General features: G+C 46.4%; 1 protein-coding gene across 1 annotated transcript in view; it reads right to left on the bottom strand.

Annotated features, from left to right (window-relative positions):
- Positions 1 to 20988, bottom strand: part of LOC147707147 (NBAS subunit of NRZ tethering complex-like) — a 782701-nt gene that overhangs the window by 183375 nt on the left and 578338 nt on the right. Inside the window, exon 7 of the mRNA XM_086925629.1 lies at positions 7350 to 7489. Coding sequence (XP_086781755.1) covers positions 7350 to 7489 — 140 coding nt within the window. The remainder of the gene's footprint in view (positions 1 to 7349; positions 7490 to 20988) is intronic.

The raw sequence follows: 20988 nt of genomic DNA, 5'->3' as shown, positions 1-20988 counted from the left end.
CGCCAACCACATCCCACCGTCGCAAGCCCTGTGTGATTCCCACACCACCTTCTTCCACCGTAAGATAGCAGACAACCATGACAGCTTCAATACCCAGACAGCCCCAACAGACAGCAACAGAACAGACCCTCCGCACACCATCGACCACGACCCCCTGCTAGCCTGGGCAGCGTGAGCATCGATGACACCATCAAGACCATGCGCACAATCCACTCCGGCTCTCTGTCAGACCCATTCCCGCACCACGGCTTCAACAGAGCAAGCAGCTCTATCGCACCCCACCTGCGCAACGTCATCAATCTCTCCCTCGAAACCGCGACCTTCCCAGAGATCTGGAAACATGCCGAGATCAACTCCCTACTCAAAAAACCTAAGGCAGACCCAAGAGACCTCAAGAACTTCCAGCTCATCTCTCTGCTCCCCTTCCCGGCCAAGGTCATCGAGAAAACCGTCAACAGAGAGCTAACCCCATACCTCAAAGAAAACAGAATCCTGGACCCTTCCCAGTCAGGATTCCGCAGCACCCACAGCACCGAGACTGCCCTCATCGCTGCCACTGATGACATCAGGACCCTGCTGGACAACGGCGAGACTGCAGCACTCATCCTGCTAGACCTCTCTGCCGCCTTTGACACAGTCTGCAACAGCACACTACGCGCATGCCTCCACGCCGCAGGGATCCGAGACAAGGCTCTAGATTGGACCACCTCCTTCCTCTCCGGCAGAACCCAGAGCGTCCGCCTTCCCCATTCTGTTCCAAAGCCTCCAAGATCAACTGCAGCATACCCCAGGGATTGTCCCTCAGCCCGACACTGTTCAACATTTACATGGAACCGCTCGCACACGTAGCCCGACAGCAGGACCTCAACATAATCTCCTACGCCGACGACAGCTGATCCTCTCCCTCACCAAGGACCCCATCACCGCCAAAGCCAACCTCCACAAAGGAGTGAAGGCTGTCGCCGAATGGATTAAGACCAGCCGTCTGAAGCTGAACTCGGACAAGACGGAGGTCCTCATCCTCGGCTCCAACCCTTCATCCTGGGACGACTCCTGGTGGCCGACGGCACTGGGGGCAACCCCGACAACCACCGATCATGCACGCAACCTGGGAATCATTCTCGACTCAACACTCTCAATGACCAAGCAAGTCAACGCCGTCTCCTCCTCCTGCTTCAACACCCTCCGCATGCTCCGCAAAATCTACAGATGGATCCCGACAGATACAAGAAAGACAGTCAACCCAGAGCTCAAAGGAGACTCCCTAGCACAATGTGCCAGTAGAAAATCTGAGGGGCAAAATGTTTTCTCAGGAGTGTTCTAGAGGGTGAGGAGCTCTGATTGGCAAAGGGAAAAGTTTGGTCCTTTTTTACATAACAAAGGTTATGGGTTGCAAAAGGGAAATGGGCCTAGACCTCTTTTCAGTTGGCTATACTGCTAAGCATTGCTTTTTATATACCGGAGACTCCCGTCTTGACGACGGGGAATGATTCAGGTATGTGAAACTATGAAAGCTCCAATACTGGAGTAAATATATTTTAGAAGGTTGCCCTACAGTAAATATGATTCCTCCTGAGTTGTGGTCATTTCAGCTAGTGTCTACTGATTTGGAAATTGATAATGATCTTATTTTCAAGAGTGGGAAGTGTGTTCCCTCAGAGTGTATGCAAGATGAAATTCTTAAACTTGCTCATGAAAGTCATCTGGGTATGTCATCTATGAAGAGGCTGGTAAGATCAGGTTTTTGGTGGCCCAGCATGGACAAATTGATAGATAGGGTAGTTAGGGTGTGTCCTACTTGCATCAACAGTGACAAAATGTTGAAAGCTCATCCTGCTACTTTGATACCAATTGCTTGGCCAAAGAATCCCTGCCAAAAATTAGCGTTTGATATTTCGGGTCCTTTTTATTGTCTGCCTCATGATGCTCTGTTTGCCCTTGTCTTAATAGACTATCATTCCAAGTGGCCTGAGGTCAGGTTTGTTTCACATGCTACTTCTCAGACTATTGTATAATTTATTAGAGAAGTATTCGCGCATGAAGGAAGTCCAGAAACTCTTATCACAGATAATGGGGTTCAGTTGAAATTCAATGAAGTTGAGGATTTTCTTTGTTCTTGTGGTGTGAAACATATTACCACTTCCCTGTATGAACAACAAGGTAATGGTCAAGTGGAAAGGTTTAATCGAGTATTAAAGGAATGTGTGGAGTGGGCTAGAAAAAGTGGAAGCGAGTGGAAGCAAGTTTTACGAGAGAGGTTGTGGATGTACAGGATTACTTCCCATTCTGTTACTGAACTTAGTCCATTCCGCCTGCATCCAAATTATGTCCTTGGTGGATTAAGGAAAAATTCAATTGTTCTGTTCCTGCTGAGAGTTACAGTACTTCTTTGAGAGTCAAACATCATCAAGACAAAATGAAGGCGTATCATGATACTAAATCCAAAGTCAAAATTATCACTTTTACTGTTCGTGATCTTGTAAGAATACGTAAGCCAGGTTTTGCTGTTAAGGGTACTTCCAAATATGGCCCCATACGCAGGGTAGTCAAAGATCATTTGAATAGTATTGTCACTAATGATGGTAAGGTATGGAATGTCAGGCGAGTTGTTAAATGTCAACATGATTTTGCAAATGCTTCAACTTCAAATGGAAGAGAGATGTACTCATTGAGAACACATTTGGGCTCAAGAGATGTGAGAACAAATCTAGAGTGAAAACCAGCAGAAGAGTAATAGGTTCTCCTGCTAGGTTTAGGGACTATGTGTAGTCTTCTTATTTCACTGTTGTTCTTTCTTCTATTTTGTTACTTTTGCAGGGATAAGATGTGTTGTATGCTTATCTTTATTATTTCTTAGGTTACTGTTTCGTTAATGCAGTGTATGTTAAGAAGTTTATACTTGAAATATCATCTGTAATCGGTTGCCATGGTTCGTGGAGTTCCACGTTCCAAGTGACAGAAGTTATGGAGGAGTTGAGAAGATCAGCTGTTGTACTGTGCTATTCCTGAATAAACCTATTTCTTTTTTAACCATTTGGACTGGATTCTCACATATAGCTTCCCAGCAAGCAGATGGCATTGAGTGATGGGTGGGAAACGTGGGTTGGGGAAAACATCCACTTCCCAAGGGTTTCAAGTAATTTTGACTCTGTTGGGGGGGTGGGGCGGTGGGGAAAGAATTTGGGTCGCCCTACTGGTGGAAGCTTGAACTACTAAACTTTTTGTTTAGGGTGCGGAGTCAAAAAATAAGGGCCGCCTGGTGTTGGTCTATGTCATATGGCAACCTGCCAGTTTAGCAGAGGGCAGGAACAGGGCTTATAGCAAGTGCCCACAAGGCTGTCAGTCAGGGCCTCGTTAAATGGGAGTAAAGGCTCGGATTAATTTTCTCCAGGTTGTAATACCTAAGTTAGAACATTGGTTCTGGCTTTCATAGTGGGCAACTGCAAGACCAAAACCTATGCTGTGAATCTCACCACCATGGCAAAGGAGGCATTGTTTTCGGTCTGTAGTCCAGGTGGAGAACCCAGGTGTCTGAGGAAGTGTTAAACCCACTGGCATCCTGTAAATCCAGATACAAATTATCATCCTCATAATGTTGGAGAAAAATAATAACCTCATCATCATTGTCATCCCTAAAGGCTGGTTGGCTCTGGTCAGAGTTCAAGGTGAAAAGTTGGCGGAGCACTGAAGCGTGGCTCTGAGACAGAGGCGCAGTTCTGGAAATAGTTCTGCCTACATCAAAATGAACTGGGGCCAGGAGCATCAGTAGTACATTGAGATGCGACCTTGGGCGAGTCCGAGGTGGATTCATCTAAGAGTCAAATGGAACGCTAGGGACACAATCGTCCTTTTTTTGCTGGCGTCAATGTCTCACGGATGGGCGTGGATTTTGGTGCTGGATCTGAGCAGAACCACAGGTGGAGGAGCCACAGATAGCACAAAGATAGGATGTGCTGGCAGTATTTCAACCGGAGGCCTCCTAAAAGGCTTGGGGCCTGAAGGAGCACCAATGTGAGCCAGAAAGGTGCAGAAAATAAGTAATATGTCTTCTCTGAGGGTCTCAACCTGCTCCAACTTCGCCAACTGCCCCGAAAAGATCATGTACATTGGGATCGGCTGTGGAATCGGCCACGCGGCAGGAAACTGGCAGTGAGACCACAAGATATCCTGACTCCAACGTGGAACAAGAGGTAGCCCCAACATTCTCCGCATCTTACAGCTTCCTGCAGCTCTTGTATCAGGATCACTCCAATAAAGTCTATGGTGGTACACCCACAGAGCCTGGAACTGGACTTGAGACTGCGTTGGTGACAAGGTAACTGTTCTACAACTCCATACTGGCCCATCAACCTCTTCCTGCCAGAGTTAGTCACTCAAAGTGGGCCAGAATAGCCAAACACAACTTTACAATCGTTTCATACTTTCCAAACTTTCTGCTTAAAATGCTTGCTGGAATTGTGCATTTAAAATGGTGATTTACAATTTATTTTAAAAATCTATACCACTTTAACTCTCCGGTTTATTTTGTTTGTTTTGATGTCTAAAAATTCATAAATATAAGATCTATTTTTATAAACTGGTGTCAGATTTCCTTCATGTTATGTGATCATCTTATTTCGTTGTTTTTGTGCTTCTAAATGGTTTTCATTTGTTCCTTTGTTTAAGCCTGATTGCTCTAAGCCACAGCTACCCAGGGTTGAGTTAAGGTTTAAAAAACAAGCCTGACTGGACACAACAAGTAGGCATTATGGGGCACATGCATCAACCTATTTAGGAAGTGCAAACGGTGCGAATCTGTAAATTCGGCCGTTTGCACTTCCTAAATACGTTTTTGGGATGCATGAAACAATTTTTCAAAATTCGCTTTTTTTTGCATTTCCTAAAAATGCAAATGCATTTAAGGAATCGCATTTGTGCGATTCCTTAAATGCAATGCATCAATTTAAAAAAAAATGCGAATTTTTAAATAGGAAGTGCTAATTAACACGAGGTTGACCCTCGTGTTAATTTGCGAAATTCTTTAAAAAAGCACAAAAATGCATTTTGGAAAGTGTCATGTTACAGACACACATGTCCTTAGGACATGTGTGTGTGAAACATGCACTTTAAAATACATTTCAGGGGTGCAGGGGGGGTCCTTTGGACCCCCCTCTGCACCCTTGCAATGCATCAACAAATTGCGAATTCCAAAAAAAAGAAATGCAAAACGGCATTGATTCCTATGGGCCTCGAGGCCCATAGGAATCAATGTAATGCCATTCCTTAATTGCGATTCGCAATTAAGGAATCGCAAATTCCGAAAATTAAGAAATCCTAAAAATTTTTAGGATTTCTTGATGCATAGGATTTTGCAATTCCTAAATTGCGATTCCTTAATTTTCGCAATTTAGGAAATGCAAATTCCTACAATGATGCATGTGCCCCTATGAGTGTATTATAAAGTGAGGTCGCATAACCACATCAAATAATACACCACATTCCTAACAGATTGCAATTTAAAATCGTCTTTAATGATAAAGTCGGATTTTAAGTCACAATTCTGAAAATATCACTTTTAGAAAAGCTTTGATTTGCCTGCCCTAACCATTTGGCCCTTTTACACAGCCTTGACTTGGTCACCAGAGCGTCAATTTTTCTAATATATACCCTAGAGTCTGTTTAGCAAACAAATACATTCCTCAGTAATCCGTGGTTTCTCCAGAGGGTGCATTCTTTGTTATGTGATGAATGCCTCCCTCTCTCAAGCACAGAGTCTCTTGATCCTTGATATTTGCCTCTCGCTTTTCCTGGAGATGATTTTTGACATTTATTGTGTTCTCCTTTTGTTTTCCTTCATATGCGATTCTGTCTCTTCTAATGCTTTCAGACTCTTCCTCTGAACCGTGTGCCGATCTTTCATTTAAGGAAGCCAAGAAGGCACTGGGCCCATCAAAGCACTTGTACTCTTGCACAGTGAAGGCAACTGCTTGATCCAGGGCTAACCAGCACCACAACAGCCACAGAAAGGCATTATACACTCAACTCGCTTCATCAGAGACCTGATATAATTCAAAGTTGACCCCCACCCTGATTGAACTCCACACTTCCCTTCCATGCCAGCATTATGATTAAGAACAGTTAGTTCACCTCACCTGTAAGGTCACCTTGGACAAATACCCTTCCTATCTGCCAGATAAACTAAACATCTTCAGTGGATCGGACACGGAGCTACTTTAAAAGTTACATTTAGAAAGAACAAACCGTCCTCTAGCTGAAAAAAAGAACCTCTTCTAGGTACACTACATCTTTAAAATTCAAATAGCCCCTTACCATTTCCTTTCAAATGTAGTCATCCCACACTGCCTCTAGAAAGGAACTTGGATTGCACTTTATAAACACATACATACTTCCTAGAGCCACACTGCGAACTTTCAAATACAATGACATTTAAATTCTTTGGGTGTCAAGCGGTCAATGCATCCCCATCAGGCAAGGCGTGAGCATGCACAGCACATACTGATCTATTTATTGCTGGCTGCCTTAGATCATGTTCTGGGAGAGCATTATTCCAGAGCTTAACACACGTGTAAGTAATGCCATATTTGATTTTCAGCAGAATAAAGCATCACGTTGTTGTTTTATTGTCCTTAATGTAAACAGCCCTCCACTTGGGAGCCTGTCTTGACACTTCATTGGGAACTGCGTCGCTGACACATGACGCAAAAGGAAAGTTAGAAACAGTTTTCCACTAATCATTGACATGTGAAGATGACAGCGTGCTGAGTGTCTGTAAAAAAGGTAATTTAACAGCGCACCTTGAAGGACAGATAAAAGGCTGACTAACTGTCGAGCTCTTAAAAAAGAAGCGAAAGCAACTAGCTGTAAATTACAAAACGTAAGAGCGCGAGATTGCTGAAAGCCAGCACGGACCCTTCAGCGAGTGTCAGTCAGAGGTAATAAATGTTACAGGAAAGCGTAGGCAGGCCTTAGATGAAAAAAATAATTCAAAACAATAAGTTACAACGCGTTTTTGCCTGAAAGCAAGACCAGTAAAATCATAGAGCCTCCGCCATGTTCAACCTCTCGAGGCGCCAAGAAATCCTTCAAAGCAGGCATCTGTTTCAAGGCCACTAGGAACATGAGCGTTTCTAAAAAAGAACATCTCGTTAAACAGATAAACCTGAATGAATAATCGTCTTCACAGTTTTCCCCAAAAGGGAACTTCTGTAGCTAAGTATGCAATTAGATGTTCAGACTAAAACACTGGATTTAGTTAAAATGAACTGCCTGTAGCCACGGGGTATACAGTTACCCTGAAATCAGATACAGAGCAACGTGCGTTTCATCAGGACCGCCGGGGACATACTTACAGGCTCACACTTGTAACGGGAGGCCAGGCCTCCAAGAGCAAGGCCAAGTGCTGGAAGTGCGCTGCGCTCCGGCTGGAGCCCAAGAGGTCCAGGAAGAGAGAGTCCCGCTTCTCCTCGCTCTCAATGTCGGATATATCCACCTGGACAAGGAGGGGGAGAGAAGGGAAGAGGGCATTAAAAAGACTGCTGTAATGGGCGCAGTTTATAACAGAAGTATAATAATAAAAATAACAACACTGATACCACCACCTTTGGTAACGCTATTTCTGGTTGATAATCTAACTACAGATTCCGCACTTCTGAATTCTCCCAAGCACCAGAAGGGAACGAGTCTCCTTTTCCAGCAGCTACTTCCAGGAGCTGGTAAGTTGTGCCATTGAACTCTGCAGTGGTCTTGTACCACATATGGGAGTGATGGTGAGGAGTTGTAAGCAAGCCCGACCCCTGTGTGCTGACGTCAGTTTACATGGAAGCATTAGGCATCTAAGACGCCAGGCGTCAGTAACAGACAGAGACGGTGACTGTGTGCCAAATCTAAATTAAAACCTTATTCACACCTAGAAGACCACACCACAGAACAGAGAGGACAGCAGGTCAGTGAGTAATCTCCAATTACATTAAATATACACCAGAAAACGTGCTACTAAATGTAAAAGGAAGTTGCTCCTCTACTCAAACCATGGATTCCTCACATTTTAAATAGATATCAAAACAGTATCTCTCAATAGATGGAGGTTCTGAGGAGTGGGCTTCACAACAGAAAGATCCAGCAGGACCAAGCGGGGAAAATGGCCTATCCTGTAGTAGACCTACCTGACAGTCAATATAGTACTTGCCAGGAAAAGATGTTGGTGGACGCACAAGCAGCAAGGTGTGGCAGATGTACAGCACCTGAACACGCCTAGCTAAAGCCAAAGAGGCAGCTTTGCTCCGGTGGAATACATCAGAAAGCCTTAAGGAGGTTTCTTCTTGACCAAGGCATAGCACAACTTGCAGCCCACTTCTAGACTGCCATACCTTTCTTTCCACTAGAAAATCAAACAGAGTTGGTCGTCCATCCAGTGATCCTTAGTCAGATTGATATAGGATCTAAGGGCTTTCTTGTCAACCGAAGAAGCCTCTCATCCTCTTTTGAGGCATGCAGTGGAAAGAAGAAAGCTGGGAGTATGATTAACTGGTGCACATGAAAAGGCAGCAATAATGCAGGAGGGCGAAGGACCAGCTTGTTCCGAAAAACAGTGGAATATTCAGTTACAGCTACAGCGTTTGCACTTGATTGAAGCAGAAGTAATCACAATGAGGTAGACAGGTTTAGAGGTTAGTAGTCACAGTTCACATTAAGAAGGTAAACAAATTACTGTGGCATAATGAACGACAAAGGAGGAAACATGTATGTGATCCCTTTTAAAAAATGTATCGCATCTGTGACATACAAATAAACAGAGACAGCTGATAAATATAGAAAGGGAGAGAGGGTCGACAAATAACATAGGGCATATGAAAAATCCTTGCAGAACTAAAGACAATTGTAAAGAATAGGATCCAGTCGAAATACGATGTAGAAGGATTTATTTCAGTGACATAGTAAACTAAGCCACTGGGTAGCAGCTGCAGTGGAAGCTCAACGTTTCCCCAGAACATTCCAGTAGAACCCCAGAACCAGATGATAATCACATAGCTCGTGCAAGTAAAGCAACAGAATAGAATACATCTTCCCCCTTAACAAGAACCCAAAGAAGAAAAGAGAAGAAAGAACAGAAGAAAAAACGAGAGAAAGGAAGGGGCAGGAAGGGAACAGCAGAAAAGGAAACAGCCAAATTACTTAACAAAATCAAGGTAATGTTTGGGAGCAGGACAATTCCTGCAAGCTTCCGTAACGCGGGAAGCAACTGAGGTTCCAAGTAACTCAGACACTACAGGAATGTCATAGGGAACATCATTAGGAACCTTGAATCTAAATAAAAAAAATCTCACGTCCACCATCACTTTCACTCTTCTGGCAGTTTTCAACAGGTTTGCAACATTTGGAAACTTTTCTAACATTCCATACCTTAACATATTGGGTTACGATGGAATTGAAAAACACATTTAGTATTTTCAGGGCTTTACCAAATCTCTGGGAAACCTTGCCTATACACGGGTTTGCGCACTCTCACCCAATCCCCACAACAAACTCATGGGTTTTGGCTCTCCAAATCTTATCATACTGTTCCTTGGATTTAGTCTGCTTGCGCCTGACTGTCAGCTATTTCACTCACATCACACTCCTCACCCAAACCACACCATTTCTTCTTGAACCACCAAGGGCACAACTGAGACGCAGGATTTCTACCCTTCAATAATTTAAAAGGACTGACTTCTGTGCAGGCATGCAGAGTAATTCTGTACATCCACAACTTCTCCCTCAAAATGCTCTTCCCAATACTCCCAGAAGCATGCGACTCCCCAACAAAACCTGTCAGAACATGGTTAAATCTCTCCACTAGACCATTTTCATGTGGGACTGGTAACATGTTTTATGTGACATTATTTAAGAAAAAACTCAATGTCATTAGAAGTTAACTGCACACCATTATCAGTGAGCAGGGTGGACGGACAACCCTCTTTAGCAAACATTTCCTTAAGAAACTCAATCACGGCACCAGAGGTGGTGTGCGGAACAAACTTGACCTCAGGCCACTTAGAATGGTAATCCACCAAAACCCAAGCAAATTGGAGGTCTACAGGCAAAAAATTGTAAGGTCCAGATATATCAAAAGCTAACTTCTGCCACAGCAAAAGAGGCCACTCCACACTCTTCAAAGGTGGGACGTTAACCTTAAGCATCTTTTCACTAGATGCGCACACGTCACATTCTCTCAGCACTCACTCATCCGGTCCATGCTCGGCCACCAAAAATGGATTCTCACTAAAGGCTTCATAGATGACATTGCTGGATGTTCTAAATGAGACAATCTGAGAATGACATCACAAACACCATTCGGAGGAATACACTTTCCCCCTTTAAACAACAAACCACCCTCCACCTCAAGTTCCCCAGCCACTTCGTAAAAACACTCCCATTACGGCTTCACATCACCTCTTTTAGGCCACCCATCCAGCACAAAACTCTTCACTACGTTCCAAACTTCATCCGCTTCCCTGCACCGACCGCACAACTCTTCAGAAATACTTCCAAACTGCCCATCAAAGATATCTCGGATCCCAGCCACCATAGCAACTTCACCCACATCAAACGTATCAGCAGACAGACAAGGCAAATGGGAAAGGCAGTCCGCAGTGACATTCTTCTTTTCTGGCACAAATTCTGCAGTGAAAGTGTACTCCTGGAGTTTGGAAGCCAATATGGCAATGCGAGCTGTACAATTCCACCTACCTCCAGGAGCAAAGATGCTAACTAGAGGTTTAAGATCACTCCTAAGGACAAATTCCTGAAATATCCTACTGCCCAAACACAAGCAATAAGTTCCCTCTCTATAACCGCATACCTGCGCTCAGTTTGATTTAAAATGCGAGAAGCAAAAGCCACGTTCCCCTTCTCCTTTCCACACCTCTGAGACAAAACTGCCCCAGACTATATAAGCTGGCATCCACAGTGATCACACACATTTTGCCCATACAAAATGGTTAAGAGTTGGAGCTTTGACAACATCACACGTAATGCCATCAAAATCCAGTTGCTGAACATTAGACCAGACAAACTAAGCATTGCACCTCAACAAACCTCTCAAAGGTTCCATTTTGGTGGCAAAATTGTCAATTAATTTGCTATAATATTCGCACATGCCTGCAAAGGACAATAGCTGATCCTTGTTGGTGGGAGCAGGCGCAGACACTATGGCTTCAACATTGGACCTTTTAGCTACCACTCCATCACCAGGCAGAGTGTGACCTAAATATTCTACAGACTTCTTAAACAATTTACATTTCCGTTCCTTAAGTGTGAGTCCATACGGTTGCAATCTACCACATACTTCTGTGAAATGTTCCATATGATCATTCTAATTTTTTGAAAAATCGAAATATCATCCTGAAAACATTTTACAAAACAAACAATGTCTCCAGAAATATGGAACATAGCCCTCTGAAAAACAGAAGTGGCTGACACCAGTCCAAAAGGCATCCTGGTAAATTGATATAACCCTTGCAGGGTGCTGAATGCAGTCAACTGTTTTGACTCCTCAGCCAGCTCTATCTGGAGATACACTGACCGGAGGTCCAAGGTCGAAAAGATGCTAGCACCCTCCAACATAGAAACCATCTCGCTTATATTTGGAAGAGGGTGACAATCAAAGACAATGTTAGAATTAAGAGCTCTCAATTTGACACACAGTCTCAATTATTGATCCGCCTTGCGAGCCAAAACAATGGTAGAAACCCATTCAGCAGATTCAATCTCCTCAATTATACCTTCACTTACAAGTGTCCAACACTCCCCTCAGTTCCTCTATCACATTTAAAGGAACTCCACATAATCTTTGTTTCACAGGAATAGCGTTGTCCTTAAGTCTGATCCTGTGGGAAAAATCATGCAACATTCCTGAATTCTCTGAAAAAACATTTTGAAAACGACATATCACTACTTCACCACACGCACTCACATCTACAGACAACACTTGACTCCGCCCTGACGTCGACCGCTGGCGTGACGTCAGCAAGGTCACATAAGCCTCACCCTGGCCCGCCAACGTCAGTTTTCTTCTGAGAACTTTTCCGCACCACAACGCGGAGCCATCACAAACAAAAACTGTGAGAATATAGGAACAGTGTGCAAAAAAATAAGATAAACAGAAAAGAAAATAAGCAAATTGTGAGGAACAGCACCACTCAGGGGAGTGCCCTGTGGCCCTTAAAGTCATAGAAGGGAAGAGCAGAGCACAGCTACTGCGAAGCAACCCTGCATGCAAATACGACATCCTCAATGGGTGCAGAAAAGTATGTGAAAAATGTCACAGCAGACGAAGAGGCCTGCAATCACAGTCTATAAACATTGATGGACAACAAGGCCAGAACAGAAGAGTAACGACAAATTACCCCAAGACAACACCAGCAAGGTGAGGCGCATCCCCTGTAAGAGCTACGGGCCGAGGCACATCCAAGAGACCCCAAATCAGAGGACTGCAGAGGAGTCAGAAATTTCAAGCAATGAAAAGGGGCAAAGCATGAGTAGGCCCCACATTGGAAGACCAGGGTGCTGGGACGCAGAAGTACCCAGGAACACACCAACTAATCACCAGAAAAGGAGTGGATCAAATAAGCAGAACAAAGCATCACACTAGGGAGGAAGTGAAAGAGGGCACTCGCAGAAGGCAAAACCACCCGGAAGCAGGTGAGTGCAGAAGACCAAGCTGAAGATCCTCGCAGACCGGGGACGAAGGGCGGGTCGTGAAGGAATATGCAGATAGAATTGTTTTTACCAGATACATCATTACCGAAGGTAAGTAACTCGTACATCTGATAGAGACTACTAGCCACAGATTCCTTAATGTAGAATAGATACCCTAGCCATACCCAGAAGGGAGGAGGTCCTGCGAGAGAGCCTCCCAATAGGAAGAAACACAGGGCCCCAGCAGCGGATGTGTAATGGGGACAAGAAGGGCGGCCCAGCCCACACAAAGCAGAAGGAAGCAAGGACGAGGCGAAGGGAGGCCAGGATACCCCAAACCCAGTCAAGGTACCAGGGTTATTCACCAGAAAGCCCCGGAGGGACAGACAACGGCAGAGGAGTACCGAGGAAGAAAGAATCACCCCAAGACTTTAAGGTAAAGAGGTAGAAATGGAGGCAGCTGAACCGGCCACAGCCACGAGTCAGCCGTCAAGGGAGAAACGGCTCCACAGAGAAGACAGACAGGCATGAGAAGAAGACGTAGTCACGCAAGGCTCCAGCAGAACAAGAGGCAGGAGCACAAGGGCCCAAGCCAAGGACCCCGGCCGTGGACCAGAAAGAGCAGGCGGGCACCACCGGCAGCTGGCAAGTACCATGAAGCCGAGCGCCCAGACCAAGCTGAGATTAAGATGAAGAAACAAGTCAGCCTATGGAGGGATGGAGGACAGAGCCCCACAAGGAGAAGCTGAATGGCAGAGTCCGCATGAGTGTTAAACAAAAGGACCCCATCAAAGGACAGGTCAACCAGACGCTCCATAATATTCTCAGGAAAAACAGCATCCCGCAGCCAAGCATGGCGACGGAGAGCCACAGAACTGGCCATAGCATGGAAGAGAGCATCAGCAACATCCAAGGCCGCACGGAGTATAAAAGCGGCCAGCTCTCGACCATCCAACACATGGTGTCGCAGATCAATGTGGATACCCTCTTGGAAGACATGAGAACAAAGGGACTCCACAGAATCCCACAGGCTAGAGGTAGCCCAGGCCAACACAGAAAGAGTATTGAGCGCCCGCAAAGCAGCACTGGATGAAGCGAAGATGTTACGCCCCCATGAATCCAACCACCGGGCCTCCCGAGACGGAGGAAACAACACCACAGGCAAGGACGGAAAAGCAGTCCGCAGAAGAGAGCCCTGAGTAGAAGGATGAAATGAAAGGCAGACTGGGTCGTGCGTAGGAGAACGGTGGCGATGCAGGAGTGGCTGAGGCACCGGATCACCCGTGGCAGTACGCCCACAAAAGAGAGTTGTGCTGCAACGCTTCGAAAGAAAGGAGCAGGTCCCGTTTACCAGAGCCCTGGTGGAGAACTTCCAAGAGATTATCCGTAGGGAATGGGGTGACAGGGTCACCCATTCTCAAAATGCCAGGGGCCATGGAAATAGCCCGAACAAAGGCAACACTGGCCTCCGGAGGGCACAGCGGGGGAGAAAGCAACTCCTCCGTGGGCGATGGCTGCAAACTGAGCCGTCCGTCCCCAAGTCCAGCTAGAGGGGGAAGCGGCCAGCCCCTGAATGGTGGGGGATCCACGGACGAGTGGGGAATCTGAGGGACCCCCGGGGAAGGCTGAGAAGCCAGTGGAGGAGCCAACCGCGAGCTGCGGAAAAGAGGGTCCGAGGATTGAGGCTGCGGGGATGGCGAAGAACCCTCCCTGGAAGACTCCGGTGAAAAAGCAACAATGCGGCCTCCTGTCTCCAGAGAGAAAGAGACCAGGAGATGACAACCTTCCGGAGAGGAAGGAACCTCCGGAGACGAATCAAGGACCAGACGCAGGCACAGGGCGGTTGAGTCAGCCACAGGCGCCAGCTCGATGTCGATCGGCCCCGGAGTGGACATTGGCGGCGCCGAGTCGGCCTCCACCATCACGTGCTCCCTAGGAGAATGGGGTGGGGTCGGAACCGGGTCGGCTAAGGAACGGCGTCGAAAATGCGCCGGCTCGACCTCACACGAGGCAGCCGCCCGCGTAGAGGGCCTAGAGGCACTGGGGAAAGCACCCCAGGCCCCGGCCTCCACCTGCGGTACCGCCAGGGCTGGGGAGGAAAGCCTTCAGCGCCGGTTCGGCCCCTGGCGAGGCAGCCACCCGCTCAGAGGGCCCGGGGAATTCTGGGACAAGCCCTGAGTCCCGGCGACCTCCTGCGACCCCACAGGGAGCCCCGAAGGGATTTGTGGCAAGGCATGGACGCCGTGGGTCGAAGAGGGGAGCCCGCAGGGCCGCGCCCCGATGACACCACTCTCCTACGACCTTAAGCCGTCGGCGCCGGGGACGAAGCCGCCGGCGACTCTGTGGAAGCCCCTGTGGGAGGCAAGGGATCCGCAGGTGTATCAGAAGGAGGAGGAGGGGCCAAAGAAGCCTGCAGAGCAGCAGCATAGGCTTTCATTTGGGCCCTAGTTGCCCCAATACCGGGAAATGGCGGGTAGGGTGGCGACTGGCGGGGGCACACGCCCCGAGGAGAAGCCGTGCCTTTTGCCAAACGAGGACAAGGCCTTGGAGACAAGCTGCAGGACCTACCAGCTGGCGAGCGATGCCCTTGGGGCCATGGCGCAGGGCAATGCCCAGACATGATCGGTGGTGCCTGGCTTCCGAGGTAGGGAACGGACGCTGGGACGACAACGACCTGGACAAGCGGGCCAATAGCAATTTCATCCGGTGCCCCAGCCGGGACTTCGGTTTGAGGTGCTAACAAGCTTCGAAGTCCGTAGAGTCATGGTGCACGCCCAAATACTATGAGGTGAGGGTCCGTCGCCGACATCTGGCGTGCACAATCAGTACATGTCTTGAAGCCCGAAGGCATTCCCACACTGTTCCCTAAAGCAAAGCTTTAAAAGGAGGCCTAAAAACATGCCAGGACACGATCCGGATCCGCATTGTACGCGGAAAAGAGAAAAAACTGACGTCGGCGCGGCGGGGTGGGGCTTATGTGACATTGCTGACGTCACGCCCGCAGACGTCAGGGCGGAGTCACGTGGTACAACCCCCCGGCGTGCAGAGATGCTGTGGCAAAGAACATTTTCCGATCAAGTCTCACTCCTGGGGATAATTCTACGTTAAGGAATTTGCGGCTAGTAGTCTCTATTAGATTGGGAACTACTCCAGTATCTGTAGCATGACTGTGGACTGGGCTTATCTGTTCTGTCCCACTTTTTGGTGTTGCCGCCAGCATTAGCCCGCCAAACAGCACCATTGGTACCAACCTTAGCCCAGCGGAAATCATCAACACACTTCCCAACCTCCGCCCGCTTGAGTGCACACACCTCATCCTTCACCTTCACATGTTGAGTTACATTTTTAACAGTAGACATCCATTTCTCTGATTGCTCTAATGCTTTGGCAGTGGAAATTGCTTCTTCAAATTTGGGATCACCCATAACTCAAGAGTTGTTCCTGAGTGTTCTTCCTCTTTACATGTACAATATTTTGATCCCTAATCATTTCGTCTGGCATTTGACCAAAATTACAATGCATAGAAAGACCTCTCAAAGCAGTGAGAAACTCATCAAATAACTCTTGTTCTTTTTGAGCCCTGGTATAGAATTTAAATCTGTTCAAGGCAACACTAGTGGTAGGTTTGAACCTTAATTCCATCTTAAGTATTGCTTCCTTGTACGCATCCATATCACCTTGTCCACTTGGTAAAGTAGCTTGTGGCAGGGTCCTGAAGACAACTTGGCCCACAGAACTCAAACAATGCAGGAAAATACTTTTTTTATGCTCCACCCCATACGTTCTCTGTCTATTGCTTTCATTTAAGTGGAACATTCTTCTTTCCATCTTATCCAAGGAAAAAGAGGTTCACCTTTATTTTGGAGAAACTTGGCTGGTGGATCGAACTGCAAGTGTCACAGTCAGAACCTCCCTGGAGCAAATCAGAGTGAAAAATGTAAAACTCAATTTCGGTAAATAATGCCCACACATGATGGAGAAAGTCCCTGTTCGCTGCTTGCAGGCACTTCAAACAAATTCCACAAGCGAAGAAGAAGGTCGCAGTTTAAACATTACAGACTCTTCATACGGCTCCGTCGATGCTGGAAACACACCGCTCAAGATGGCTGCCATAGCGTGTACGCACAACTTACAACACGCAGTGTGAGGTTAAAGAATGTTTATGCAAATTGTAAAAAATAAAAGAATATCCGTGGGCGAAGAGTCTGCAAATGTCGTCAGCGGAACAGACAACAAAAGAATGTGTCAAGGCAGCAGAGACATTCTAAACCGGTGAGAGAAACGCAGCAGAATTATTTGAAATATGATAACGGTTCTCCAAAGTACAAATATGTAAGATCCAGGGAATCCCACATAAACCAAGTAGGAGAGTATGATCTGCTTACTCTGGTTACCCCCACTTTTAGCTGGTGTTTCACTGTTTTTCGACTTTAGTCTGGCTGGGGCTCTGCTATCCAGGACCTCAGCCTGGCTGCTTCCTCTCTAAATTGGTTGCATGTACTTTAGGTACACTCCAGTTTGGTTACTGGGGTACGCTTGTGAGTCCCTAGTATTTGGTACACTAGGTACTAAGGGCATTGGTACCCCAGAGGCCTACCAGGGGTTGCGGCATGTATTATGCCACCCCTGGGAAACCTTCCAAATCGACACCACAGGACTGTTACTGCAGCCTGGATAAGGTGGTGCATGCACTCCTTACTAAGATGTAGGTTACCAATATCTACCTTTAATCACTGCACATAGAAACCTGTCAGTCACCCCTATGGCAGGCCTTATCAATCATGAAGGCAGGGTTCTTGGTTTTGTGTGAGAGGGTGCCCATGCATGAGCTGGACCCCTCTGCGGCTTTCGGAGCCTATTCTCTGAAGCTGTTCTGTGATGCAGCTCTTAAGTGCATTATAACCTCGTAGTAAATGCTAGCTTTGGAATGGCTGCACTGAAACATGTTGTGTTTGGTGTCAAACAATTTGGAATCCTACTCCCCCGCCAGTCCTGGCGGGGGTAGAATTCCACCCTTCTACTACACATTGGTCTAACCGTTAATAGTTTAAAAGAGCCCTGGCATCACAAAATGGATGCTGCAGCCACAGACATGAGTCTGACCTCCTGCTGCTGACCGAAACTCCGGCAGGGGAGGCCTGGACATTAGGTTTCCTGTCACAGGGAGGTGTAACCACCTTCCAGACATGCTTTAGTGTATGGGGGCTGGGTGGGTGCACTCTGAGAGTGCTTTGAAGTCAGCACTGGGGGCACATTTGGTGTCCCTGTGCATAGCCCAGTTCAAACCGGTTGCAAGGGCTACCAGCCTCAGCTCTGGTGTGAAACTGGACAAAGTAAATGGGTGTAGCCACCCCTCTTATCAAACTCTCCCATAGGTGGGTTCCCAGAGTATGTTCAACCCCTTTCTTTAGTATAAGTAAGGAACCCCTGGCAACAGGACTTTAGATTACACCTAGACGAAACTCTGAAACTGAATCCTGGAGCTTCGACGCTCTACTAAAGACTAGAGGACGGAAGCTCGAATCCAAATCCTGGTCATCATTGATGCCTTCTGGTCCTCGTGGCTGAAGAGTCAAGCTTCACCTCTTTCACCTGAATTCACACGATATCAGTGGGCATTCGACTTTCGTGCCCCTGGTCACTGGCAAGTGACCCAGACTCTGTCTCCTCTGCTTTCAGGTTCTTCTCATCTTCGATCCAGGCCTGGATCACACCGGACACTTTCCACTTGGACGGCAGCAGCACTTTGAAGCAGGTCGCCATTGAAAACGACGACGATTCCGGACACCAATAGACACCTATGCACCCGGCTTCCCTGGGTGAGGTAACTAGAGTACTCCGGTGCTCCCATGCTCCCATGGCCGTTGGCCCTAGAACCCCTTAAGTCTAAAGGGGTTGGATCAAAGTCCTCTCCTAAGTGTCCTTTATCTTTAAATTTCCAACCGCGACGTTCCCCATAGAAGCTAATGGTGATTCGCGGCTGTGTTCTCACACTACACGCGTCCCCGTGAGTCCCCTGTGTCACTATCTTGGGTGGTTCCTTGTGGCCCCAGAGGTTCTACAGGCTCTAGGCCTTGTGTCAAGTCAAGTCGTGGCTTTCATAACACTTTCTTAATACATGGTTTGGTACGACCCTAGGGCTCAACGTAAATTGTGCTAATGTACTGTGTGATATTAAGTTTTCTTTATGTACTTTTGCCTCTAGCCTCAAAGGAACTAGAGGGATGTGTTTATAATAAATACATATATTTTATATATATACCTGGTGTGGTTCTCCTTTCATTTGGTCATTCACAAGATTATAGACTGGTAAAACAAGCTGCTTTACATTCCTCCAAGACTTAGGCTGAATGCTGCTCTCCACAGCTACCACTAGGATAGCTTTCTATAAAGGTTGTCTTTAACCTACCATCAATAAGGGCCGTTTGGACTGGTGCAAGGTGCCCATTAGAAGAGTGGACAGCATATGTCAGGCCAACTTCTCACAAACCCCAATACTTGCGGGGAATAGTGAACAGCTTCAGCTGAACAATAGATGCTGCGTAGTAACGTAGACAGTCAAAATTGGTAAAGATGTAGAAAATTCACGTGGGTAAAGGAAAAAAATCTGTTCCTGTGTTGGAACAATGACAGGACGTTTCCTTTAACTCGTCACCATTGTAAAGAATAGGATCCAGTCGAAATCCGAAGTAATAGGATTTATTTCAGTGACACAGCAAACGCAGCCACCAGGTAGCAGCTGCAGTACAAGCTCATCTGGTCCTCAACGTTTCCCCAGAACATTCCAGTAGAACCCCAGAACCTGATGATAATCACATAGCTTGTGCAAGTAAAGCAACAGAATACAACAATACAAACAGAAATACATCAGAAAGATTTGTTTGTACTACACTGACCCAATGGTCAGTGGAGTGGATTGACACTTATGCTTGCATCAGGACACAAACTTTTCCAGTGTCCAGACTAGATTAACTTCTGAAGACAGAAAGCAGCCAGGATGACATTCACTACTTCTTCAAGAAGATTGAATTTGCTCACCAAGGTCCACTCAATTTCTACACAAGGTGGTGTAGGTTTTGAAGATTTGGGGAGGAGGTCTTCCTGAAGAAGTAGATCAAAAAGAGAGAAACTCTCTGAATCAGCAGGCCGGAGTACCAGACTCTCCATGTCCAGTGTGAGGGTATCAGAATGAGCTGAGCTCAATCTCTCCAGACCGTCTTCAGAACCCAGGGAAGCAGTGATAGAGGTTGAACGTGTAAAGGAGACCAGAGTTCCATGACTAGTCAAAAGGATCTCCTATAGAATTTTGAGGCAGAAATTCTGAAGCGCACCAAGTTTGACAATGAGTGTTCCTGTTGGTGGTGAGAAGATCTACCTAAGGCATAATGCACTGGAAGAATATGCCTTGTACCACCTCAAAGTGTAGACATCACGAATGATCAGTTTGATTACACCTGCTTAGTTCATCCGCCCTAGAATTCAAAGTATTTTCCAAATGACTGACAGTCATGGAAATTCCTTGAAGGTGCAGACACTGCCCCAGCTTCAGTACCTCCTGGCACAGCACTTTAGGAGTGGAACGCCATTTAATTGTAGGAGTGAGCAGGCATGATCTTTGTAAAAGAGGTCTTTATTAGATGCACAACAGCTTTACAGTCCCTCATGTCCATTCCCTACCGTCATCATCCTTTACATTACATCATTTATCTAATACCATGCCATAGCTGACATGGGAGGATTCAAAGAGGTGGTTCTTACAGAACCTACCCTCCACCATAACTCTCCCTTTACACAATTTTACATTAACAATAAAAAACAAAAACAAGATAGAAATATAACAAGAGAATAAAAGGAGTATTAAAATTAAATTGCAAACCATTCCGAATATTACACAACCTAGGCAATGTCTTAGAAAAGTTATAATAATGGCTGAGTTGAGCTTCAGGATGGTGCTGGACATTCAGGTCTGGATGATGTGCACACAGTGTTTGAGGCGTTGGATATGTGAAGCAGAGGATATTTTCATGCAGAGTTGCATATTATCTGCATCTTGATAAATCTTGATGCCGTTATCTGAGATCAGAACATCAAGAAGCTCAACATAGATGTTGAAGATGACAGCAGTGTGAAACCCTGGGACCTTGAGGTGTTAATGTGAACAAACTGGTGTCAGTTGGAAAGGAGGGAGGATAACCAGCGAAGGACATAGCCGGTGAATCCCAATCGAGACTACAAGGTGCATATAAAGCTGAAGTAGTCAACTGTGTTAAAGGCAGCTGAATAGTGCAGCATTATCAAAAGGCAGGGGTCATC

Source organism: Lissotriton vulgaris, chromosome 6 (genome assembly GCF_964263255.1).
Source record: "Lissotriton vulgaris chromosome 6, aLisVul1.2, whole genome shotgun sequence".
Classification (NCBI taxonomy): Eukaryota; Metazoa; Chordata; class Amphibia; order Caudata; family Salamandridae; genus Lissotriton; species Lissotriton vulgaris.
Note: the sequence above shows the minus strand (reverse complement) of the source record. Positions and strands in the feature narration are given on the sequence as shown.